General features: G+C 38.5%; 1 protein-coding gene across 1 annotated transcript in view; it reads right to left on the bottom strand.

Annotated features, from left to right (window-relative positions):
• Positions 1 to 25,689, bottom strand: part of SMC5 (structural maintenance of chromosomes 5) — a 38,333-nt gene extending 12,644 nt beyond the window's left edge. Inside the window, exons 1-15 of the mRNA XM_068176423.1 lie at positions 25,551 to 25,689; positions 24,192 to 24,333; positions 23,074 to 23,126; positions 20,819 to 20,981; positions 19,506 to 19,640; positions 18,762 to 18,902; positions 16,243 to 16,404; positions 11,827 to 11,898; positions 10,783 to 11,038; positions 9,482 to 9,636; positions 6,837 to 6,950; positions 5,767 to 5,861; positions 5,435 to 5,567; positions 4,387 to 4,560; positions 4,099 to 4,268 (exon numbers count right to left, since the gene is read on the bottom strand). Coding sequence (XP_068032524.1) covers positions 4,099 to 4,268; positions 4,387 to 4,560; positions 5,435 to 5,567; positions 5,767 to 5,861; positions 6,837 to 6,950; positions 9,482 to 9,636; positions 10,783 to 11,038; positions 11,827 to 11,898; positions 16,243 to 16,404; positions 18,762 to 18,902; positions 19,506 to 19,640; positions 20,819 to 20,981; positions 23,074 to 23,126; positions 24,192 to 24,333; positions 25,551 to 25,651 — 2,066 coding nt within the window. The 5' untranslated portion in view covers positions 25,652 to 25,689. The remainder of the gene's footprint in view (positions 1 to 4,098; positions 4,269 to 4,386; positions 4,561 to 5,434; positions 5,568 to 5,766; positions 5,862 to 6,836; positions 6,951 to 9,481; positions 9,637 to 10,782; positions 11,039 to 11,826; positions 11,899 to 16,242; positions 16,405 to 18,761; positions 18,903 to 19,505; positions 19,641 to 20,818; positions 20,982 to 23,073; positions 23,127 to 24,191; positions 24,334 to 25,550) is intronic.
• Positions 25,690 to 27,859: the final 2,170 nt, after the last annotated feature.

Here is a 27,859-nt window from a genome sequence, read left to right on the forward strand (position 1 = left end):
TTCCAAAACTCCTAAACAGGCCAAGAGCATGATACAGGAAACTGATCATTTTTGCTTTGATCCCTGGGAAAATTGTAAAACAAGTCCCTTCGGGAAGCAATTCTAGGGGCATAATGGAGAAGATGATCATGGAGACTCATCAAGCATTTACAAAGGGCATGCCATACCTCATGAACCCAAATGTAAAACAATGAGGTGACGGAGATCAAGTGGTTGCTGCTTATGTCAATTTTAGCTTTCTGTCAGGGTACCTGATAGAAGCTCACCTCCACACATATAAAAGAGACAACAGCAGCTGGCAGAAGTCCAAATAATACCCTGCATCTTAGCTACACCCAGGCCCACCACATGAGCCATGAGTCCATGAAATGCTTATCTCCACAAGCCCAGAGGAGCACAGGGCCATGGTACCAGATGGGAACGCAAATTCAGGACTCAGAGAAAGGGACACCCTGTCCCAGGACAGCCTCAGTACCAGTGGCCAGGTGTGAAAACCAACAACATAGTCAACACCAAGGCACCCTTTGGACTGAGGGGGGTTGCCTTCTTGCACTACAACTGAATCACAGATTTGGTTGAGTTGGAAAAGACTTTAGGATCATTGAATCCAACCACTAACCTAAAACTGCCAGATCCTTCACTAAACTATGTCCCTAAGAACCACACCTACATGTCATGTTACAAACCAAAAAAGTAACTGAAATAAAACAAAAAGCCACTCTTCCAGGTAATGATACAGCTCTCATGTAATTTCAGGCTCTGAAATGCAAAAGGAATACCTGAAAATTCTATTGTCAAGTAAGTCTACAGAGGTACCACACTGGGCTTCAAGGAGATGAGTGAACACATACATGCCTGTCTGTGACTCCATCTGCAAGACTGAACAGCAGTCCCCTACCCTAATTTAAGTAGTGGCACAACTTTTGGTGACAGCTCTCCTGGCAAAGGGAGAGTCTCACCACCTTTCCACCTTCCTTCCTCTTTAACAAACCAGCTATTCTCCACTGACTGCAGTTCACCTGGAAACCCTGTGGTTTCATGGCTTTTTCACATTTTAGTGGGCATTTCTGTTTGCATTAGCAGTACTGTGACTGCACCAAATATGCTGCAGTATATTTATGCGGGATACTTTGAATTACCTGAATTTTTCAGTGTGGCTGAGCAGCCTCACTGCTGGCCAAGTCCTGTGAAGGTTCACCAAGGCTACCAATTGCTTGCTGTAGCTCATGAACATAAGGAGGTTTTTGTGAAGCAGCATAGCATAAAAATTACACAGAGGAGACAAAACAGTGCTCCTACTTATGATAAAGAAGATATCTGAATAAAAAAAAGTAATTATATAACGAGTAGTCTTGTTTCTGACAATTTTGTTCTTATCTCTGGAGATTGCCCTGAATCTCTGTTCCCAAAGGCTAAGTCCTCCAACTTCACTAGTCATCAATTCAGTGTCAAAAGAAACCTCAGTTTGTAAGTGGGTACATTAGCACCCCTGACTGACCAGAGTCCTTTAACCTCTGCAGGCAAAAAGTCACTATCAGCTGCTGTTACTGAAACTTTAACCTCTGCAGTCAAAAAGTCACTATCAGCTGCTGTTACTGAGACTCCTCCCAAGCTGTTCAGCCCCCAGTGCAGTCCTTTGCACCTCCTGTAGAACAGCATAACGCTGGACATTGTATTAATAAATAGACATGATGGGATGCAGCAGAAAAGGATAGGACTCTTACTACTATATATTCAACGGTGCAAACAAACGTGAGGAAAGGGCGGAACTAGATAACTTGGAGAATAACATGTACAGGAAAACAGAGGAATATGAGGATAAGAAGGACATTAGATGTAAATAGTGGGCTCATTGCTACCCTTGTTCAGCCATGCCCAATTGGCACATTCTTTTTACTCAACTCTATTCCTCTGTCTTTTCTTGCTTTCTACTCATCACTCATGTGTTTGGAAATCTAAGTGCAAACAATTGTCACAGGGGGGCCTGCTTGTCTGTGATGGCTGCACCTGGCTGGAGAGACCACAGTGAGTGTACCATGGGATGATGTGATCATCCACGCTGCCAGCACCATGGTACAAGTGTGCAAGAGAGTGTTTGATCCCTAATAAAGACCATGGCATACTAGACAGCAAGTGGCCCAGGAGCTAAGACGTGTATGAGTCACTAAGGGTGACACCACAGGAAGAAATGGCTACTGGAGGGATCAGCCTGGCTGACACAGACTGCTGCCAATGTGTATGTACTTAGGAGTAAGATGACAGGAGTACTGCCTATGGGGTGCAAACTGGGGGAGTCGTGGCTACCTCTGTACATATATATTACCTCTATATCTCTGAGACAAGGACCACAGAATGAGCTACTGGGAAACTAGGGAGTCACAGCCACTTCAGCATGCAGGCACACATGGGTGAGGGAGGCAGTCTGTACAGGCCAACAAAAGCAGGGCTACAGCCTCAAGGGTTTGCATTTCCAGGTACAAGCAATTCAGGAGACTGAGGTCCAGGGGTAGTGACTGTGCAGATTCAGTGTGTCTGGAACCAGCTGCCAATGGGATCCACACTGCCCATAGATATGCACAATGAACCAGGGTAATTGTAATTTCATGCTGCTCAGACACAATACAAACATGAGGCAACCACCAGTGCTGCATCTGTCCAGTTGCTCTGTATGACCACTCTGCAATGTGTGGTCATACATACACATATGCTTTAGATGTGTTTAGATGTGTTCTGTGAGTGTCTAGTAGGAAATCAGGCTTAGCCTCACTACTGGATACATGCAGGAGCATTAACCTGCATCATCTTCATCTTCCTCTGAGTCTACTGGATCTAGACTAATTTCTCTCATTTTTTGAGTGCTGTGTTCCACACCATTCATGCATTCAAATTTGGAGACCACAGTCTGGATTAACTGAAGACTAAATAGGTAAACAATGTGGTTCTATAGTGATTCTTTGTTTGTTTCATCTTGCCCACAAGTCAGTACCACAGATTATGTTCTGTCCTGTTTAGGACTCCTGCAAGTCACAGGGAAGAGCAGAGAGAGGAAACCTGCTGTCAGGTTTTTAGACACTGAACTGGGTAATAGGCCTGCAGTTCACAGAGGAACACTGAAGCTGGGGAAGCGGTTGACAGAAGGTTCGTGAGATTCAGCAAGGACAAATGCAGAGTCCTCTCCTGGGAAGACAGTGGGTCTGGCAGTAATACAGGCTTAGGACAGACTAGCTGCAGCAAAGCTCTGCAAAGAAGAACCTGAGGCACTGGTGAACAGTGAGCTGTACATAAGCAAGCAGTGGACCCTGGCAGCAAACCAGGCTGTGTGAGTAGAAGCACAGGCAGGATAAGTGATTTTTCCTCTCTGTTCAGCACTGCACTCAGTTTGGACCACAATATGATACAAACTCAGAGAGCAATAAAGATGGTCAGGAGCTACAGCATACGCTCTACAGCACAGGATGAGGGCACTCTGTTTGCTCACCGTAGACAAGAGACCTGGAAACCACTGACAGGATGGAACAAAGTTCTCTTATGAGGTGCACAGTAGAAGAATTGATAGACAGTGTTCCTAGGTTAAAACAAGAAAGGTCCAGACTGGATAGTAATGTTGTCTACACTGCCTACTGGGAGTGTGTGCTTAAATGAAATACCTTGTTGAATCATGCCCTGACTCTGCCTTATGACAAACGGTAACAGAAAAACTAACTGCAGAGGCCCACAAAAACAAAAGATATGCAATGAATAATACTATGGACAATTGGGGTCTTACTCAATCCCTGACATGCTTACTTAGTACCATTTATGCACATTATGGCATTATCTAGGTATGTGCTACATAGTCTAGAAGTCAGAACAATAAACTAATATTTGAGTAAATACATGCAGTGATATTTAACTGGAATCCTATGATTTTACTACAGAAAATAATCTGGAACATTGCTACATATTGTCTCAGATACTGTCGTAATAATTTCTAAACACCTTCCTTGTCTTGAAAGGGTAAAAGCATCTGCAGTAAAAGAAAACAAAAATATTTCTGCTTTTAAAATGATAATATAGATATTATAGATTATTTCATAGATAATGTAGCTTGTTTCCTACCTATCATACTTCACACCAATTTTTGATTCCAACTGCCTCCTCCTGTTTCCTCTCTCTAAAAGCTCCTTCTTTTCTTGTCTGAGCTTATTGTCCTTGTGATCCAGAAGTTTCTGTGTATTGAACAGTGCAGTCAAACGTGCATCCAATGACTTTAACGTATTACTGATGTCCTGAAATAAAAGAACACGCACCACTAGCATACCATACTAACATATGCAGGCTCTGCTTAATGCATGATAAAACAGCTAGTGGTTCACAACATATACAGTTACAGAAATACATTTCTACCTGTCTTTGGTTTTCCAGTTGTCCTCTTTCCTCCGTATCCACTGAACTAGTGAGATGCTGTGCCTCCTTCAAGCATATGTTACTAGACAGGTTTTGTTTTGTGTAAGAAGACACTTTAATAACGTATTTTTCTTCTGCTGTATATATTTGCCTCAGATTGGTTTCCTTTATGACCTAAGAAATAAAGAAAAATATTAATCTGACAAAAAAAAAATTAATCTGATAAATGCTTTACTTAAGGCAATACTTTTCAGAACAAGGAATAAATGTGATTGATAAACAGAATAAAAAAACTTCAGCTTATTCAGGACCTACTTATTAATTACAAAAAACTCTGCAAAAAGATGTTAAGTTTAATGCAGCATTACCCTTGTAATTCAGACTGGTAAGCAAAGAACTGTTGAGATACTCTTGGAGTATATTACCATAACTAAAGAAGTCTGATTGTTAAGATATTACAGACAAAAATAAAAAATTATTAGCATTGGTACTGCATAGTGAACAAGGATTCTATTTGGTTCAGATATGTAACGTTACACAAGTATTCTGTATAACAAAGTACTCAAGAATGAATAGACGAAACCAGAAAGTGAGCTGTAATGTCTTAGTCAAGCAAATGCATCTGTAGGAAAAATACCAGAGCTGATAATTTTAAAGGACTCATATCAAAAAGGATACTACAAATAACCAAAGATTTGCTATAACTCAAGATACATGAAGAGAAAAAATATCCAGTAAATCAGAAATAGCAAAAAGCCTCCATAGGATAAGGTACATTTGACTAAAAATGTTGTCCAGTTTATATATGCAGCTTCATCAGCTATATTCTGTCAATTAGGTTTAGTGAATAATTAGGTTGATTGAATTTGTTAACATGTCTTGAAATATGTTAGCCCATAATGAAGTGTTCCCACTTCTACAAGGTAAATAAAAAGGATAAATAAAATTGCTAAAGCAATTTTTTGCATTCTCCATGTTTACTTGCCAAACAACTTCCAAAATAAAACTCCACACCACAGGTGCATTTATGCTTCTTCAGATACTTTACCCTTTCGATCATGTCTCTAGTCTTCTGTGTTCCCACAGGAACATTATGAACATGGTACTGGTAACAAAGGTAACTCATCACGGGAGCAGGAGCATCAAATAACTCCCGTAAATATGAATAAAATCCGTATCGGCTGAAGAAGAGATAAAAAAAGCAAGTATCACAATCAAATTCAGGTAAGCAAGCTGAAGTTACTGAAGAGTCAGAAAGAAGTCCCACTAACCCAGAATTGAACTGGTGATAATTTGATTTGCATAAAAATTTCTAATACATAGCAACAAAACAAACCCACTGCATTTAAAACTATTTCCCCAATACAATCAAAAACATACTGTAATTCTTCAATAGGTCTTGAAGGTAAATTTTCAGCACATGATTCAGCAGGTGCACATACAGCATTCACTCTTAGTTTCTGACGATCACGCACCTATATTAAAATTGTATTAGATTATTTGGTAAAGACCAGAAAAAATTACTATATGCAAATAAAATATTAATTAGTGACTCAAAGAGTCAGAATTATTTTCAACTGATGACCTCTGGAAGAACCTACAAATCCAATCTGGCTCAGAAATAATCAAGTTCTCTAAATGCAAACTCTATTAACGTCTCTGAAAACACTATTTGCTAGAGAAAATAAAAGCAATCAAAGAAACTCAGAGCCAAATGCTCAGTCTAAAGAGCTAATAGTATAAGTGAAGATTAGTCGAGCTGGTTAAAGCAGACTTGAACTGAGTTCCACAACCATGCAAGCAAGAAAAGCTCCCAGAACCTGAGATATCACCAGTACTGTTCAGGTATAAAAAAGTGGTTAGCTTCCATGAAGAGTGGATGAGTCTTCAAAAACTGCAGGACAGTTTGTCACTAAATTCACCATTGTGTTGACTGTAGTTGGGAAACACTGCGACAGTTTAATACCATATCTTCTGGTTTTTTCCTCCTGCATCATCTGCCTGACTTTCAAAAGGAGCAATCTTCTCACCGATTCAAGAGACAGTAAAATTATGAAAATACAAGCTTGATTTGCTGCTTGGACCACTGCATGTCACAAAAGATGCTTCCTGCCTCTTTAGTCAAAGGGCAGTGGAAAATTTTGGTACTAAATTTGTAATTTCCACTCTAGCAATTTTCTTGTACACACAGTATTTTCTATTTAAGTGATTATTACCTTTCCAAGGAAGACAATCTAAAAAACAACATTTCCTTAATATTTCTAAATCCCTTCACTTAGTCTAAGGTTTAAGAAAACCTTAATTCTGAAGAAAATCTTTGAACACTTCACATTATCTACTTGTTATGATATAGATATCTATCACTGTCATACAGATTTACTTGGTAGACTTCCAAGTTCAGGGCTCCTACTTCAATACTTAATAAAGTTTTAAAATTGGTGCCAACTTGCCTCCACCAGAAATGTCTCCATATCTTCTTGACTCTCGAAAACGAAAGCCCTCATGTCATTGGATGAAATGTGATTTTCAACATATTTTGCATGTCTACTGTCTTTCATATTGATCTAATAAAGAAAGGTAATGAGCAAGTGATTTAATACAATTCAACTTATCATCCCCAAAAAGCACTTTAAATAGTCAAGATGATATCCACACCTACATTTAATGAAAACAAGAATATGTCTTTAAATTTTTTTTTCCTTTTTTGCAACCAATTCTCTTGGGAGGAAACCTATGGTAAGTCACAGATGGCTTAATCTTTAGCCATCCGTATCCTTTTTCAGCACTCCTGAAGTTATCACCATCTCTCACCATACTATCTCTCCCTCTTCTGCCCCATCTTGACCTTACAATTGCAACTACCCCCCAAATTATGTGTAATGGCTCTGCTCCAGCACTAGTAAGGGTTTTTCAGTTAGCAACAGAAAACACCACACTCCTTAAACTGAAGTGTCTTTGAATTCCTAACAGAAAAGCCCCACATACTTAAAATTGATGAAGTTTTCCAAATCTGAATGAACCATTAATGTTTGTGGTTTTCAGTTAACTTTCATTAGTAATTAAACATTATGTCACTATACATGAAACATAAAGGCAAAATTACACAGAACTACACAATTTAATGATCTCAAGTTAGCGAAAGGGTGAGCACAGTTAACAGCAATTTGAAAGCTGGAATTCGTAATTACATGAGACTAATTTACATGATACCAAAGTGTACTGGTTTTGACCGAGGTAGGGTCAATTTTCTTCACAGTGGCCAGTATGGGGCTGTATTGGGCTTGTGCTGAGCAGAGGGTTCATTATACAGAGATGGTTGTTATTTCTGAGCACAGGTTACACAGAGCCAAGGCCCTTTCTACTCTTCAAGCAGCCACAGTGGTAGGGTAGGGGTACATGGGGGAGTGGGAAGAAACACAGCCAGAACAGGTGACCCAAAATGACCAAAGGGATATTCCAGATCATCATCCTCAGTATGTAAGGAGGAGAAGGAGAAGGAAGGCACTACACTTGGAGAGATGGCTTCCTAAATGTCATAGTATAGAAATGGTATTCTTAAATTTAGAAGGCCCACTAAAACCATGCCACTGGCTTGCTCCCCTTGTCCCCTCTCTGCCTCCTGCTCGAGTCAGATGGAGTTGAAAACTAGAGGCAAAAAAAAAGGTGAAAATTATGGGTTGATATAAGAATAATTTACTGGAAACAGAAATAAGAAAGTAACCAGTAACTGCAGCAATTTTAATAATAAAAGGTGTAAGACTAACAATTTACACTGAAAACCCCCGACAAATGCTGACTGCCCAATGTGACGTCTCCCAGCCTGAAAGGGATGCCATTCTCAAAAGCAAGAGTCCCTTTCCCTTACTCATGCTGCAAAGAGGTGAGGTTATATGGAACAAATTAGGGTCTGGCCACACCCTCTCAAGCATTACCAGAGTTTAACCCTGTCCTAGGCCAAAACCAAGACACCAAGTCACTGTCATGCATGATGGAGCCCTGCTCTCCTGGAGATGGCTGAACACCTGTCCATCCACAGAAACAGTGACTTAATTCCTTGTTTTGCTTTCTTCATGTGCATGGCTTTTGCTTTCCCTATTAAATTGTCTTTATCTCACACCACAAGCTGTCTAAGCCTTTACTTTTCTGATTTTCTACCCAATTCTGCAGATGGGGCAGTGAGTGAGCAGCTGCCTGGGGCTTGAGTGATGGCTGGGGTTACACCTTGACACAGAGAAAACAAATCCACACATCAATTCATGTTACAGAGGTTAATGAGGCCTTAAGTAAAAGTAAAGATATCCTTATTGAAGCATTTATAAAATTATCTTGATGTGGTCTTTCAGGCAGAATTCAAAGTTCCGGTAATAACAAGAAATAGTTGGGATTTAATTCTAAACAGAAGTAATTCTGAGTCCTAGTACATGCACCAAGTGTAATAATTTGTATATAAATATTCTAATATACTAATTTAAATTGTAGCAATATATTATTAAGTAAGTTTGCAATTCTGAAAAGAAGTGCAACTAGAGATCTTCTTCCTCTTCACATTACATGAAGCGTATATTGCAAGAGGTGCAATGCACTAAAAAAAGTAATATCCTCTTTGAAAATTTAGCCCCGCTATTCCTAGATCATACAGCTGCTATCAAACTAAACCAACACACAAAACAAAACTAGCAATTGATTTCTGTGTCTCTAGATGGCTGGGTAGAGCAAACAATAAAAACCACTCGGAGATCACAGAGGGAAGTAATCATAGCTGAGCAGGTTGTGCTGTAAGGGAAGATACTCAAATGGCAACTACCACCACTGCTTTTTTAAGTAGCAACTAAGAACCACTTAAGTAGTAAGATTGGATAACAACTGGTTGCACCAGAGGAAACCTGCAACAGGCATCCTCTTGTGGAGGAAAGGAGCCATCTCACCTTACTCAATTACTACATTGCCTATGGAATTCTAATTCTGAATATCTTGCATGTACTTGGCAGTACATTCCAAGATGTGTCTTAAAAGTTTTCCAATCATTCTCAAAGCCTTGCAAGACATAAATAATCCAACTGTGTTAACAGAGTGGTATGCAAGTAAATCTTCTTACCTCAAGCATCATGGGTTCACAAATCCTTTTTTTAAACTTGTCTTTGTTGTTTCTTAGCCACATAAGAGCAGAGTGTGTGTCTCGGAATCTCATTTTAAGGTTCTCTTCCTTCATATGCATTATGTTATTAAGTTGACCAAGGCGATCAATTATTCCTGCAATTTAAGGCAGTTTCTTAATCAGAGTCCACAGCAAGAACACATTGCAACCAGCATTTTCTGGTATCTAGTGACTACACTTCTCCAAAACTAAGGTTGTTAGTAAATGGTAAGAACTAAGTTTCTCTTTCCAGAATTGAGATGCTGCTACTTCTGAAGAAATCTTAAAAACTATAAATGCTTAAAATCTAAAACAGAATTAAAAACTTATCCAAAGAATAACAAAATATGGTAAGCACAGTAAAAATACAGGAATTTTGCCCTGAAGGTATCTTTTTTCAAGACTTGTTCTACCTTTGTACCTAAAAACGAAAACATCCCCAGAGAAAAGAGACAGTGGGAGTAATAATGTGAAATATCTGTGTTATTTCATGCTGGCAAAAACGAAAATGTGTGACAATAGACTGTGTATGAAAGCATCTGCTATTCAGAAGAGACAGAGATCAAAACCTGACAATTTTGTGCTATTCAAGATAAAATATAGTGTCTCCTTCCCCATGTCACCTGGACTCTCTACCTCAGTTTCTTCTTGGATTCTATGGCAAGTTAAGTGCCAGACAGGTACGTACAAATGAGCAACATTCACTGAGGAATACGAATACAACATCCTCACCACCTGTCAAGCTTCAATTTTTCAATTTCATTTTATTTCTTAGAAAAGACTAATTGCAAATCCCAGACTAATTTAAAGGAACTCTGGAATTAAGGTTACCCAAGTTCATCTAAGAAGGACAATTGCAGCATCAGCAGCTAATATATTACATATAATATATGAAATAGCTAAAGTATTGCCTCTTCAAAGCAAACTGCTTACTACAGACCTTCCTTTTTAACCAAAAAATCCCCGAAACCTCCAAACTGCCAAAGGAGTCTCCTTACCCAGAGATCAAAAATACTGATTCTTTGAAGGATAGTTTTAAGGTCAATTGTTACTTTTGAATCTTCTTGTTCAATGTTGAAAGTGGTTGTTACTTTTAATAAAGCTGTTAACAAGAAAGAGGACTGCTTTACAAGTAAGCCAACTACAAGGCTTGAAGTAAACACCTGGAATTATTTCACTACAGCAGGACTAGGAGATTCTGTACAAGCAGATTCATTAAAATAGTAAAATAAATTGACAAAGAAAAACCTTAAGTAACTTACTTTTCTCTTCCCGCTCTTGGTTGTTTTTTTCTGCTCTTAGATCACTGACATCATTATCAATATTTGCCCTCTCTTCTCGTATTTTTTTCAGCTCAGTATTAACAGCATCAATTTGTGGCTGAAGATTCTCACAGACTGCCATTGTATCCAGCTCACTCTGCCACTCCTCTATTATTTGTTGAGTTTGGTGTATTTTCTTCTGCCTGTTTGTTTCTTCATCTTTTTTCATTCTGAATGCTTGATTAATTTCTTCAATCTAAAATTTTAGTATTTCCAACATGAAATGAGTTTGGTATACAGAACCTACAACTAATACCTAGGATACCTGTGCAACTGCTATTAAATGCTGACATAACCATGCATCCAAACCCCAAGAGTTTGTTACAGTTCCAACAGCACTATGACACTGTTCCAATAGCAGTATGGCAGTTGAAGAACATAAGCAAAAACACAAGCAAGCCTATAAATCAATTTCTGAAGTTCCTTCATTTTCACAAAAGCAGAACCTTAAAGGTTAATAAATTGCTTAACAATTGCTTAATACATCTGAAGCTTAGTCTATGATTAAGTAAAATCTATAGCCCAAACAGAACCTGGAAGTTGACTTTGCATCCTTATACATGTCATTTACTATACATTTCTTGACCAGGTGCTTAGATGAGAGACTATTTCACATCCTTGCAAGGATGCCTCTTTTACAAGATGCAAATCCTTAGAAACAATAACCCCAGCCTCTCACACTATAGAGGCTGTAGCTTTTCAAGGAAAGCATATCACAAACAGCATGTGTGTATATGTCTCTGTCTATCAATATATATGCACACATTGTCTATTTTAGTAGGCAACATAATTTATGCAGTACACACCTCTCTCTTAGTAATTCCTGCTTGACTGATAGAGTTCTAAAGATATATCATGTACTGGAGGGAGTGAAGAGTGCAAGCACTTGCAGCATCTTCATAGAAATTTGACACTCTGCTAACAGAAGAGCAGACAAAAAACCAAAAACAAGCACCAAGAAAAATCAGACAGCAAGACTCTTACCTGTTTATCTTTAATCTCCAATGCATCTTGTTTCTCTTTACATTTCTGGGAAATACTTCTGATTTCAGCAGTCTGCATAGAGCAAGATATTTAAATTTACAGTCATATATTCAGTTGTATTTGTAAATAGTCAGATTTTGAATAGCATCTTGCATATGCATATTTAAGTATTTACTCTCCATTTTACTACTGACAAAGCCATACTCACCCATTTCTTATTCTTAACTGTGGCTATCTGTAGCATGTATAATTTCAGCAATTTGTGAAGACTTACATAATGGCATACATACTGTACTGTTAACAACCATTCAGCTATAGGTCTGCAAATTTTGGCATGATATATGGAGGAAGCTCCTAATCTGAAACTAAAATACCTCCATCCTTGATTTCAATACAAATATTACATTCAGATGCCTGCAATTACAAAACATTCTTGCCTCTTTCTCCACACCAACTCTGCAAAGAAAGGTGATAGTAAAGAGCGAGCAAGGTTTAAGCTCCTAGGCACAGGATGGCCAAATCAGGTTTTGTCCAAGTCATCCTACCTCTGAAATGCATTGTGCTAGAGCTAGATCCTACACAACTGAGCCTAACAACTTGTTGGCTCATGTGTAGGCATCCATGTCTCTGCTCCTTCTCTGTCCTCAGCTTCTATGAAGTGGAAGTTAACAATATAGGTTGGAAGGAATTCCTTGGCATCACCCAGTTCCATCTTTCTCAGTGCATGCTTTATTAGGTCAAGTTGCCCAGGTACTCACACAGCTGAGTTCTGAACACAAGGGAAGTACACTATCCTTTCTCTGAAAACTGTATTCCTCCTTCCCTGAACCCTCAAGGCTGAAGCACTGTGAAGAGAATACTGGAACACTGCAGAAGGATGGAAAGACTGCAAGGAAATTCCAGTGCAGACATGGAAACCAACACAGCACTCAGCAGAAAAAATGTCTTCCTACAAAAAGTCATACTGAAAACACTAAGATGCATCAAAAATTGAGAAAATAAAACTATGCAGAATTTTCTCCCTACCACAACCTCAAAAATCCCCCAAAATTTTAAGACTCATGAAGACAGTTTGCATAAAGCCAACACAGAAGAAATACATCTGAGTCTTGCAGTTGACTGCTATGAAGTACTGACTCTGTGATGCTCTTTCCAAAGAGCTCAGGGAGGCAGTCTGAAGAGGAAGCTCTCTCCAGGAAACTGATGCACAATGTTCACAAAACAATTCTGAAGGCTCTCAAAATTAGGACACTACTAAGGAACTGGAATTCTGCTTTTCATTCACCATTGTATTTCCAGTTATATGTTTATAGATAGACCTACATACAGAACAGAAGAACAATTAGAACTGTCTTTATGATTTTCATTGTACAACCAAAAAAGATGGCTTTACACTATTAAAGATTGCTAAAAAATTGCATTGCATAGTTAAGTCTGTTCAAATGCCTTTAAAGAGCCTGAAGAAACAGTTCTGAAAATACACCATTTCAAACTTTTGCTATAAAGTGGGTCCATTTCTTTTTTTCACATTCTACATGATACCATTCACACCACCAAGTGTTACTAAAAATTTTTATTCCAATCCAGAAATTGAAAGGGTTTTAACACAAAGAGACAGGAGAAAAAGTCATGCAATGTGTGGATATATTCTTTAATATAATTCCCAGATTTATTCCACCTTTCCTTGCTGTCCAGCTCCTTCCAGACAAAACTAAACTCCATACTAGGCTTTTAGCCAACAAACTTCAAGAAAGACAAAATGAAGATGTGGTTATTTCTGCTTTCACATATATATCCTCAAGTCAAGAGAAAGCCCTCAAGAAGCCGTCAGAATTAAAGTCATTTAATAATGGATATAAGCTTGGAGGAAAGGATCTGAAGAGAATTATATTCCCTACACGTCTGTGTATCCAGAACAGAGCAGACTTAAACTGCTTTCCCTTAATGCCAAATTGAAACTAATCAACTTCTTCTGGCTTACAGAATATTTACCTGTGAAATTCCTGCCAAATGCCTGCATTTATACAAAGATAGAATTCTAAGTTACAAAAAATTCATGCAGTCTATGAAAAGGCGAGGAACTAATCAAGACATAGCAGCTTAAGCCATTTTAAGCTACTTAAGCCTTGCACCTTCACATTACATCAAAACTATCTGACAGTGCAATCAGTGCTGATTCTCCTTTCCAAGGACATTTCAACAGCTGAACACCGAAAGTATGTGTGAGGGAAATAGATTTCAGCAGCTGAAAAAAAAGGTACTGCCACAAAAGAAAGCAGCAATACATCTCTCAGATCTTCTTAACTTGCCTGGTATCTTGCAAATAGTTCATGCCATAACCACATATATAATACAGTGTCTTACATCTTTTTCCACAATTCTGGACTCTTGAGTTCAAGACAAAAAAATAATCATTCAATTTAGACTTGAACATATCATTTAACATCAGAAAAAACAGGTTTGGAAGTGTCTCAGTATAATACTATATAAAGAATAGTATAAGTTATGAATAAAATACAAAATTGTAACTCATCACTGGAAAGCCATATTAGAGTACCTCAGTAAGTCTTCTATAAATTACTTAATTTCCAATTTACCCTCTTTCCTTCTTCCTGTATTTTTGGCTATTAGAATACTGCAGAACAAATGTACCAAATCCAATTTCCAGACATAAATTAAACAATACTTCAGCATACAGTTAACCTTCTGAATATAAGGTATGCAAAGGCTTTATTCATCAAGTTTAGATTGAAAAGAAGTATATGCTGATTCAAGAATATAAATTAATCATCTTGAACATTCTCTCAGGGTTTCTTCCACTGTTTTGTAGGAATTGCCTATGCTGAGCAAGCTCCCTGCAAGTTAAAATAATCACCATTTGTCCTAGGTTTCTCATAGAAACAAAGTAGAAACTTTAATGTAAAGTATTACTTTTATATGAATACAACCCAATGCTTCCAAGAACAGTGGCACCAATGGTGAAGTAGAACTGTTACCAGTTTCAAAATAACACAGTAGCTTGATACATATAAGTAGAACCTAAAAGGATAAGACCAAGCAGTGAAAACAAAGTTTAGCAATTCACAAGCATGAAGGCATTGTTGCACTATGAAAATTGACTTAAAATTTCCAGATGTTAACTTTTCTCTAAGAAAGTACACTTAACTTTAAACAACAAAAACCTTCAAAACAAAAAGCCCAACCAGACCAAAAGAAGGCAACTGCAGTAAGACTGCAACATTTTGGAGCAGTTAGGTATTTTGCTGCACAGCATAATAAACTCTTGCAATACTGCAGGACACAAAACCTAAATACTTTTACCAAAGAATTTTCCTATAATTATGAGTTACTTGAATACTTCCTAATGTTGGTGTAGTGTTTATCACAACAAAAACAACAATGCTGTGGAAAACAATCTGTAGGAGTTTTTTGTCTGGTTTTTCTGGTCTGGTTTGTGTTTGTTTTTTGTTTGGGGCAAGGGTGTGTGTTTTGGCTTGTTTTTTTTTTTTTAGAGGAAGTACATGACTAGTTTACTAACTCACAGTATATTAAATGCCACTGAAGTTTCAGACCCTCATGCTTCAAGGCAGCAGCCCTCTGAAGGTGTTGCATGCCTCCACATCAACTCCTCTGAGTAGGTCAAACAGAACTGACTGCGGCAAACAAACATTCTCATGTCATCATTTAAGTATGGTTATCCACTACCAATTTGTGCAGCTTATGCACACAATGACTTCTGAATAGTAAATACTACTTAAAATCCTGCAGGAAGTTACAGTACTCTTATTTTTCATATGAAAATAGTATTTTTCTATGAACCCAGGAAGAGCAGCTGTTGAAAAAAAACTTGCATAAACTGTAACATATAGGTAAGTTTCCCATTAAATAACCTTATGCATAAAAATATTCAAAACTGATGGAAGAATATTGTCTAATTAAAAAAAATCAAGTCCTTCTTATGCAATTATGTTCAATATTAGAGGAATGCTTTTAGGTCAGAAAAGTTATAATTTACCTTAAATAAACCACATTTTAAAAAGATAAAAGGAGCGAGCATCCCACAAACTCAAACCACAGAACAGATGAAAACAGGCAACTAATTCAATGGAATTATCTAACTTGGAGAAACTATTAACATTATATCCCAGAAGATTTTTAATGTACATTGAAGAGAAATTTTATGATTTGCTTTTACAAAACCAAGAGCAGACTGAAGAACTGCTACTAAAGGTTTACTAAGGAATGTATTCCTTGAACAGACACAGAAAAGGCACTGAGAACCAAGGGCACAGGTGCTTCACAAAAATTTCTGCTGAAACATCAATACAGCTTTAGAAACACACACTAGAGCTTTAGAAAGCTGAACACAGAACACCTGAAATATTATCTGTGTTAAACAAGGACTTCAGTACCTACATTATCTCTGATTTTCATATCCAGATTCTTTAAATTTTCTTCAACTTCTTGGATTTTTTTAGCCCATGGGATATGCATTTCTTTCAGACACTTCAGTTCTTTCTTAACTTGCTTTTGGCACTGTTTCACTTCTTCATGCTGTTCACGAACATTTTCATATTCCTTGGAGGAGTTGAAAGTAAAACAATGAAAAACTGCTGTATTATATTGCAGTATTTTAAACTGTACAAACATTTTTTTTTCTAAAACTGATGAGTGGTTACATAAAATCTCTTTCAGAAACTAGTATTAGAGCAGCTATGTAATTAATACTGTTACTAGTTCCAATGACAAAGAGTTGTAGGGATCATTCAGTCCCCAGTGAACAAGGATGTTCCTGAGGTGAAAAGCAGTAGAGTCTTCAGAATTAAAATGCACTTCAACAGTGATCAGAACATGAACAAGCTCATCGCTAGACTTCCTCTTTTCCTCTACCTCTATGATTAAAAAACAGTCTAATGTCATATTTGAGTTATGGTATTTCCAGGCTGTCTACTTCTTTATTTCACAACATCACACAGTGTTTACACATCTGCCTTCCAGCTGACTTGAGAGCTCAGGTGTAGCTGCGCTGCTTTGTTATAAAGGTAAATTCAACAGGTAGGTGCGTTTAGTCTTCAAGTTGAAATGTGCATTTTGGGGAGGATGGAGCAAATGAAATATCCACAGAAGGAAGAATAAACTCCCATACTACTCTCAACTTTAGTAAACCCCATTTTAAAACACAAAACCACTAATTTATTCTTAGGATTAAACAGTGCTAGGTGAAAACAACAAAAAAAAACCATGCTCTTGTAGAACAATGCAATTCTTCTTTTAGAAAGAGCTTGGTATTTTGCAATGTAAGAGAATACCAAAAATTCTGTCACAATTTGACAAATCACAAAACAGCAACAGAATGTGAAATTTTATTACAGCCCGTAATTCAGATATCCTCTACCTAGTAAAACAATTACATTGATGCTCTTCGATTTCAAATGTAAATTAAGTACATGAAAGATCTCTTGTTAAAATTTATTAGAATTTCCCTTTAGCCACATGCTAAAGTACATATTTACCTCCAGTTCACTTCTCTTTTCCCTGAATCTAATATACACTAGTGATTCTCTACTGTCAATCAGAACTCCACCAAGGTGTCAAAGCATACTGTTGTTTCTATGGATTCAGTGGCCAAAAAGTTACAGTTAACTGAGTACAACCACTAAAAGCCTTTAACATACTGAGCAATATAAACTGCCTAGAAGACATCAATGGAAGTAAGGTGTGACAAAGTCTGACTATACTAAGTATCACGTGACTAACAGCAATGTTCTCTAATTTATGGAAGGCAACTTAATTGACAGCAGATAAAGTCAATAGCTTAGTTTTCCTCTGCCAGTGTCCAGCAAGTCTTTAGAGTTCTGTAGAAGCAAATATCTTACAGCAGAGAACAATCATTATCAGTCTATATTTATTATGCAACACCAGGCCAGCACCACGTAGTAAGAAAAAATCCCACCATTCAGCAAGTACTGACATCACAGAAGGTATACCCTACTTCCTTAACATCTATCACCATCCATCTCTTTAAACTGCTACTCCTAAATCCTTCTGCTGTTAGCAAAAAGATTTGAAGGCAGTGATGGGATTTCCAGTTGCTCAAGATGCAAAAGCCATAATGTTCTTTACATAGCCATATCAGGCTTTGTTATATGCAAAATTGCAAAAGTATGTTTTCTGCATGCTTCACGAGCAGTAAATCAAGTTTTCTGGAAGTTCTATATCTGTACTTCATTAACTCTATACTTATATATATATAACATAACTCTAAGCTTGCACACAAGCCAAACAACATATCATTTCAGTAAACTGAAATCTCCGTCAGTTTTAACTGTTTAGAATCATTTAATATGACTAATCATTCAACACTAAACTAAGGTAGTATTAAAGTGCTCCTCAGAAAGACTTTGATTTGTGTAAATGACCTGCTCTTTACTCTAGGTTCTTTCAAATGTGTTTTAATATTTTTCTTTCCAAATGCTAATATTTTTGAGATTGGCAACTTAAATTCACTGACATGTCTGTCATGCACACTAAATTTAAACTAATAAATTAAGAGGAACATAACCTCTAAAAAAATTTAACAAAAAATACATTAAAAAAGTTACAGCTGAAGAAGCAAGCAGAGCTGTCTAGAGCTTAAACCACTTGCCTCTGCACAGAATAAAAGGAGTACTGCTCTTGGCCTGCACTGCTGGCTTTCCTAACTGTGCAGGAACTATCTGAACTACTTCTGAAGCAACCTATTCAGCTAGGTGTGTAAGCAAACATCACAGTTAGACCAGAATTTCAAGAACTGGCCTGTTTGCATTAAGCAATTGTAATGATATTCAGATGATACTCCAGTCACACTTCTTCTAAAGCAACTTTTGGCCTATTTCAAATTTCACAGTCTTACAGAAAACAGGTTAAGTGAGAAAAACACTGGAAATGAAACTTACCACCCACGGCCTTTTCCTCTCAAGCATCTCTATTAAGCCTACATGGCGCTTGCATTCATGGTATCTTTCAACATCTTGCTTGTACCGTTCAACCCTTTGTTTCATTTTCTCTAAAGAGGTGGTTTTTTCTCTGCACAAGTTCTGTAATATATATTTTCAGGTTTTACAGTATCTAAACAGTTCCCAGAAATAGTCTACATCTCACCTGTACATTAAAGCAGAAACTTAACATCAGAGGAGACATTTTAGTACAGCAGTAACTAGAGGGAAACCATCCAAAATGACAGGAACAGGAGAACAAAGGATTAAAATAATGGCCTGTATGGGTAAGGACAGACATCATTCCCAGAACACTGGTCCTTTTCCTTTTTGTCTGTCTCTTTATTTTCAAGGAAGTGAGCAATACTCAAGCAAAGGACCAAGCTTGTTCATAAGTCAATGACTTACAGAAGACAAAAGATCTGTCTAGGGAAGTTGTTGCCAGTCAAAAATCCCAGAGAAGAAAGTAGTACTTGACAACAGGCATCTCTCGTCTTTTGGGTCTGGACCATTTGCACACGTCTTTGTACTCAGAAGCATGTGAGTGTCAGAGTGAATGAGTTCTGAGAGAAGATTAGCATTATTTGCTAAAATCAACTTACCACAGACTTTGTAAATAAGTACCACTTTCTAATTCTGTTATATGTCAGGGTAAAATTTATTTCTTTTTTCCTGCATTCACTGCTGTCTGAAGAACGTATTTACCTCTACTTCTCTTTCCTTTTCTCTGAAATTTTTCAGTTCACAATGAAACTGGTACATTTCCGGAGAACCAATGGATTTTTCAGTGGCTTCGAGCAACTCAGTCTTACTCAGTTTTGTAAATTCTCCTATTTTGTCCTACAAAATTTTTAAAAAGTTATAAAAAGCATAGGATTAGCTAGAACAGTGCAATACAATAATACTGGATTTATACATTGAAACATACTTCTCATGAACATGACCTCACTTACAGTTTGACACTAAATAGCTCTGTCATAGTTAATGACCATCTCATGGAGTAGCCACCAAATCTTCCAGAGCATTTGTTCTCAGGCTGCTGAAGCAGCCTTGCAGTATAAATACTATGAGTAACTCAAAAGTTAAGCCACGTAGAAGTTATTATTAAAGCTGGCAGCTGAGGCTATTAGGAAGTATTTCTGTTGAAGACAGAAGAGCTCAAAACTGAGACTGATATAAGAAGCATGCTTGCTGTTGATACACTGGGAAAGAACAAATAAACCAGAACTATCAACAAGATAATACTGACTGAACTGACATTTATATACTAAATGAGAAAAAGTTTTTAAAAACAAAGGTATTTTACCAGAGTATGCTGGAAGTTCCAAACATATACTGTATATAAGTAAAAATGAACCATACACCACCTGGCATATTTTTATTTCTGCAGTATTAGCTTTCTAAACTTTAATGCTCTTCTGTATGTCTTCTTGAATTCAATAATAACCCCACGGCTAGGCTCTGATAAGGTTTCCTTTTAGTACCAATCCTGATGATCCACATGAACTGGGAAGAAACCTGTCACAACTTTAAGGTGCAATGTGAGGCAACTCAGCTCTCTACACAGGAATTCTGACCTGCATGAACCTGCATTCAAATACAGAAACTGCCAGTAGTATTTTCTTTATTCTCTCTCCTTTAGAACTTATTTTCCATTACAATGATTTTACTTTTACGTAACTCAATCCTACACATCTTTCAGCCCTATGCTCAACAAACTGCTGACATTACCAGAAAGGCTCTATTAGCAAGTGCTGCTACTTGACCACGAAGACAGGGAACATCAGCATCTTTCCTTTCAGAATCAACAGGTACAAAATTGTCCGATTAGTGAGCTTTAAAGGTCACACAGCTCTTCTTTTCTTTCACCATTACACCAGTATGGCTGCCTCACCCCTCTTGTTCTTTGTGCTGTCCCACTGAATTAGGTAAAGTGCTGCTAAAGCTAACCAGCAACAAAATCTTCTCAAAGTACAGCACTCTATTTGCACCCACTGTCTTTCAAAATTATTTCATACCTGAGGAAGAAACTGGCACAAATTGTCCACCTGGATGTTTAAGGCTGTAATCTGTTCTTCTACTGTTTTCAAGGTTGCTGGTTTTCCATTGATAAACCACACTGATGTGTTGTTCATGACATAAATCTCACGTTTGATAAGAATATTGTCTGGTGACTTGAACCTGATTAATAAAAAGAAGTGTTTACACTTTCAAGAACACCTGAAAATGTTACACTTTCAAAGGTTACTCAGTGTCAAAGTATTGTTAGAATTTATAGACAGCTAAATATTTAATGTAAATTAATTGGACAGTAGCATGAGATTCTCATTTTCATGATTCAGAAAAAATCCAGTACTTCAGTGATGAACTACACTCACATGGGAAACATCAAGAATATTGGCAAATCTTAACTCAGAAGTTACTTATGTAAATGAGATGCTCATGCTGAATGTATGAAATACTTAGAAGTTGTTACAAATATGAACAGTTTCTATAAAAGCATAATCTGTGTGACATTTAGGAAGTTTTAAAATTGCTGTGAATGAGGTACAATACATGTGTAAGTATTAGTATACAGAAATACATCAGTAAGCTGTGTATATATATTCAATTTGAGAAAAAATAGCATACAACACAAAAAAATACTAATTTATTTTTATTTTTTTCTGCTTTTAAAAACCACAGATACATTAGTTTTCATTTAGTTTTCTAGCTCCATACCTATTTTCAAAAATTTAGTCTGATTAAGATGCAGCAATAACAACTAAGTCAAACTCTTGGAATTTTAGTTTACTATTTTGATTTAAAAATTGTCTAGTGCCTATTAAGCACATTGTTAAGGATGGAGAATATAGACTTGCAGAGTGGCCATGTACCTCAGGACATTTAAGAATGGAGTTCAATGCAGAAGTGAGTACACATCTGCTGCTGGTGTTTGGACTAAGTGCCATAGGGACATGATCCTATTTCTTGATTACTGAACTATTACTTTCTGTGTCACCTCCTTTTAATTTATGAGACTTCCTTTGCTCCTTTCTTTCATTAAAATAACATCACTGTACTATCATAACTTGGGTTTAGCTACACTCCAAGCACCAAATTCAACAAAGGCAATACATGCCTACAGATCTTCAATTTTTAGTTCCTGTCAAAAAAGCAATCTTCTGCATCATTGGTCTTCCATTCTAGATACTGTATTTAAATATTTTCTACCAATCAGACAAAGGACTCAATTACACTGCAACCATGACATGTTATGTCTAATGAGCTATGAAATGCTAAATCTTCACACATTGCAAGATTCTTTCCAGAATTTCAAGTAACATTGCAATACATTTCTGTTAAAACAACCACACCATCTACCTGAAAGATATCCTATCTCCTGAACATATTGCCTGGCCAATCTCTAAAGAAGGTCTTACTTGATCAATCCCACAATAACAAAAATTGACAGACAAAAATTTTTCCAAGGCTATGCTGCAGTATTTCCTTTTCCTCAATAAAATTTTCAGAGAATCTGATCAAGGTGGCCAATTGCTATACAAATTAACACAGGCTATGAATCAGTTGACTATCTCTACTTTCTCTTTCATTCACGCCAAAAGACCAGGCTAAGGCTTATTAAAGTCATCTGTGCCATAGCATCCACAAAAGGATGCATGTAGTACTGCCCTATGCAGAAGCTATTAATGGAATATTAAGGCCAAAAGATTTCCAGTTGCTCTGTTTTATAACAGCTTACCTACAAGACTGCATTACGTGGAATTAGTCAGATCATTTATTTTACTTCTTTTCTAGCTGTATGTGATATTTTCAATGAGAATGTAGGCAAGCCCCTCCTACCAGCAGTATCAGTATAAGAAAGTGAAGACAGATCAATCTTTTTTAAAACTTAGACTTTTGTCTTTTTTTTCTTCAATTAAAAGAATTCCAACCACCACATGGTGATGGCAGTAGTGACTAAACCATCAGAACCTTAAATGGAATCAAAAGCTAAACACACCATATAGAACTATCTTTTTCTATGCATTTTTTGTACATCGAAACAAGGTGAAATGCTTCAGAAAGTGCGATCAAGAGTAGCCATCACTGCTTATTTCTTGTGTGATAATTATGTAACTTTATGTTTTGAAGCCTGAAGGAATTAAAAAAGTACAAATTAAGCTTAAAGACAGACCTCTGCACAACAAAATTTTTTCTCACAAGTTTGTGAATGACTGTGGGGGGAAATGATCCAATTAAAAGCACACGAGGAAACAGTTTTACTACTTACAGTTCAATTTCCACTATGCCTTTCATGCACCCCTGCTTCACAAACAGACCGATCTACAAAATGAATTTACAAGTTGTTATTGCAAAATTAAATGTATTATCTTACAAGAATAAACATTTGTATAATGGAGCTACTTAACAATGTATTTTATTGAAAACTTAAAAGAAAAATAAAGCACTAAGAATAAAGTAAGACACTATCCTCCACCAGAAGCATTAGCACCTCCTCCACAAGTTAACAATTTCTAATCAACTTCAGCCTCCAAAACTGAACAAATTATAATCAGCAGAACCACAGGAAGAAGTTCTTGTGAATTTGGGGAACAAAGACAAGACACTGCCAAGTACCTGTACTAGAACTGCCAATTCTAATAGTATGAAAACACATCATGAGAAGCAAAGAGAAATACCAAAACACAATACTGCCATGCAATCAATTCCCATATTCACATTTGCTTATGACTGAGCAGCTACAAGAGAATATGTGCAATCATTTAGACCCAGATTTATTGCTCCAAATCTACTCAGAGAAATTTCACCCAATGAGAATATCCAAGAAAGCAAGTGCAAAAATGTGAAAATTTCAAGATATACAGTTCCTACTACAGCGTCAATGCATATCTTGACAGTAAAAAGTGAAAACAGAGTAAAGCAATCCAAATTCTATTTAAATCAAAGATCAGTGCCACTATGCTTTTAGCTGAATTTTCAAGACACATTAGAAGTACATTATTTCTAGAGGTACTATGTATTTTGGAATTTATTTCAGACTGTGTCTATTTCTCCTTTAGTTGGTACTCCTTATCAAATGTTTAGGCCATTAAGTGGCATTTTTCTACCCCACTGTGGATGCTTAGCTATCTTCAAATAAAACCTCTAGTCGACTTAGATTACGCTACAATTTAGGTGTTTCCATTTCATAACTTATACAAGACAGCAAGTAGTTAATTAAAATAACCCTCCATTGTCTCTGGACCAGGTTACTCCTCAATTCAGATGCTTTACCTTTTATAAAATTAAAGCAAATCAAGGACAAGAGATTTTCCCCCTATCCTCTGCGTGAAAGCGCTCTGAATGAAATTCAGAGTAACTATGAAAATCACAAAAGCTCATAATTACCTTATCAGCTCGCCCTAGGAAAGAAGGTTTTCCAGCCAGTCCCAGGCAGATAGCACAAACAATGCTTGACTTGCCTGTACCATTAGCACCTACAACGAGGTTCAGGTTGGGCCCTGGATGTATCTCACAGACAGTGTATGTTCTGGAAAGCACAGCAAGTTTTTGAATTTTAAAACACTACATAACCTTTAAAAACAAAATGGAACTTGCTTAGAAACATTTCGTTATTTTATTAAACACATACAATTCGTCATCTAGACTCAACCGTGAAAATACCGTTTTGTAAGAAAGTCTCAAGAGTGAAAACCAACATTTCAGTGAAACACCATGAAATATATTCCCACCAGCCAGAGTACTCACCAGAACTTTCTTTAAAATCAGTGACTATGAAGAATAAAATCCAGCAATATGACAACTTCATAAATGAACTTACTAGGGTATCATTTTATTTTATGCATCAAAAAAAAAGACAGAAAACTGATCATGCAGTAGCTTTCTGAAGTTACCGCATCAGCTTATCTCTAGTGTTCGTTTTTTTTCTAACTTCATTTGATACCTTTCATCGTGTGCATCCAGAATGCCTACTGCAACAGGAACTATGGGAAGAGACCAAACCCACCCATGCTAACTCGTATCAAGTTAACACCCTAAAGTTATAAAGAACCATTTGATGTTCTATTCCTGCACTGTGCCAAACACAGAGAGCTGAAACATTACCACCAAAGGAGGAATACAAAGCAGTTAATGGCAAGACAATATCATAAACCATGTACTTGTGGAAGAGAAGGTATATGAACCCTTAATGAGGATTTAACTACTGTCTCCGAGAATTCAATTAACATCTAACACATAACTCACGCACTACAATACTGAAGATTTTCAAGGCTCGAATGGAGCCGTAAGAAAACGGTCCGACAACTTCTGCTGGAACAAATACGCCCAAAAATAATGGTATTCACAGTACACAGCAGCTGAAAAAACACGTGCAAAGACCACAGACACTTCACCCTAATGGGTCTCAAGGCCTATCCCCACTGCACTACGAGCACCTTCTGCAGTCTCCCCTTCTCCACTGCTTGGCAGCCACCTACCTGAGAGACAAAGAGCACGCAGAGGCTGCCACCAGGGAACACGCCCCCAGGGAAGCGACACTGCGCTGACAACCCCCGGGACTCGTAACCCGCAAAGCAGTGCCCCCCAGCAAGACACCACCTTCCATGGAACACCGCTTCCCGCACTCCCTCCTCCAGCCCTGGGTACCCGCGCGATCCCGCTCCGCTGCTTCGGCCCCTCTACGGCGGGGCGGAAGGAGCAGGCCGCGGCCGCTCAAGGCGGGAGAAATGCCCCCCGCTCACTCACAGAAAGTTCTTCATGAAGATCCTGACGATGGAGCCTAGTACGAAGGGGGACGTGGACTCACCACGCTTCACAATCTTCCCCTTTTCCCGCGCCGCCGCCATGCTCCCACCAGAGCACCCCCCCTCCCCCTTGGGGCCGGGGCCGGGGCCGGGGCCGAGGCCGAGGCCGAGGCCGAGCCCGCGCCGCGCTCTCAGCTCGGCCGCCCGAGGGGGCCGGACTGAGCCGCCCCAAAGCTCCTCATTGGCCTGGGCGCCGGCGCCCATTGGCTGGCGGGGCGGGGCGGGGCGGGGCGGGGCGGGGCGGGGCGGGGCGGGGCGGGGCGGGGCGGGGCGGCCGGTGTTGCTGGGGCGGCCGCGGCGGCAGCGCCCTGCCTGGGCCGGGTTGGCTGGTGCCGCGCCCCGCCTGGGCCGGGTTGGCTGGTGCCGCGCCCCGCCTTCCGCTACCCGTGCGGCCCGGTCACCGCCGCAGTTCCTGCGTACGTTTACGACGTTATGAGCGGCTGGGCGTGTTTAGTTTGGAGAAGACTGAGAGGGAATCTCATTGATGCATACAACTATCTCAAAGGCAGTTGCCAAGAGGAGGTTGCTAGACTTTTTTCAGTGGTGTCCTGCGACAGGAAGAGGAGCACTGACCCTAAAGTAAAGCTCAAGAGCTTTCCTCAACATGAGAAGAATTTCTTTACACTGAGGGTGGCAGAGCACTGTAGCAGCCTTCCCCTGGAGGTTGTGGAGTCTCCCTCTATGGAGGCATTCAAACCCCACCTAGACTCGTTCCTGTGTCACTTGCTGTAAGTGACCTTGCCTTGGCAGGGTGGGTTGGAATTGATCATCTCCAGAACTCCCTTCCAACCTTAACAATTCTGTGATTCCATGATTCAGGTTAATGGTTCAGGTAAGTAACATTCCAAGACTGCCTGTCAGACAACAGGGGCTAGTTTGGCAGCAGAAGTTCCCGGGTGTTTCTGGTCAGCTCAAGGGTGAGCCCAGGAGCCATGAATCCAGGCTGAGGCCTAAGGAGAATTCCTGAGTGGCCCAGACTGAGGAGTGTGGCTGGTGAATGCACCACAACAGACAGCTTGTCTTTTCTTTGAGGTGGGATGAGAGGCAGGTTTTCTCTTTCTCAAAACGTGAGAGCTAGAACAGTACTCAGTGTGTCTGTCACATTGCAAGAGAAGTGTGCTCTCTCCAGGCTTTGCCCTTACACCGCTGCTGCTTTGGAGTGGTGGGTCTCCTGAGTGAGGGCAGTCACGCTGGCAAGCTCTGCTCACAACCAGGTGGACAAAATGCCAGGTCTTTTAGTGCTTGGCTTGAGCAGCCTTTGTGAGTCTTCGTGATTGTAAAGTGAAGTTTATATTAGGTTTATTTTGGTGTGATACCGTAGTCAGAATACCATTTCATTTACTTTATAAAGACAGAATAACAGTGACATTTTATAACAGTTGTTATTCTGGATTTCTGTTGGTGTAAATGAGATCTGAATTTGCCCCTCTTTTTTGAAATTAGCAAGGATAATGATAAAATGAAAACTAATGGGACAATATTTAAAGAATAAAATCAAGATTAAACATAAGGACAGTATTGAACGGGAAGACAATAAAAGAGCTCTCCACTGATCTCAGGACAAGCTGAGTTCCAGTCCAGCACAAAGCTACATTTTTAGCAATCAAATACAAGCCCATTTACTGTTTGGGGCATTATAGCTGCTTTTCAAGGTTTTTTCATTTCCATTTTACAGATTTTGACACACCTGGGATCAAAGCAATTACTTGTAAGGTCTTCATTAACTTTTGAAGAAATTTTCAGACATTAAACAGGACTGGTATGGCAAGTCTCAGAAGAACTGTTCTTTGCCCCACTGTGGTCCTGGTACAGCTACTGCAGCAGTGAATTAAAAATAGTAAGTAAATATGGATCCAGGACAGAAATTAATTGTATGAGGAGTTTCCCATTTGGACAGAGCTGATAGAATATTTTTTTATCTCACCATAAAATTGAAGTTTGCCAGTGGAGAAATCTTAATGCACCGTACCCAGTTTTCAAATGTTTTGCAGCCATTCTTTCACTAATCTCTGAATTTCCTATTCTATGAATTGATATTCATCAGACACTGAAGTAAATGAAAGCCACCTTTCAGATTTTCTCTCTGTACTTTAGTCATTCCAAATGATTGAAAAGGTGATGTTCCCTACTTAAGGAAGAATTTAGGTGATGGTGAGCTTCCCCCCCACCCCTTCTTTGCCTCCACCCCTCTCCCCCCACTCAGGGCAATGCCTCACACCTTGTGGATAAGTATTTCCTTCAGTGATACTG

The sequence above is a fragment of the Anomalospiza imberbis genome, chromosome Z (genome assembly GCF_031753505.1).
Source record: "Anomalospiza imberbis isolate Cuckoo-Finch-1a 21T00152 chromosome Z, ASM3175350v1, whole genome shotgun sequence".
In the NCBI taxonomy this organism is placed as follows: Eukaryota; Metazoa; Chordata; class Aves; order Passeriformes; family Viduidae; genus Anomalospiza; species Anomalospiza imberbis.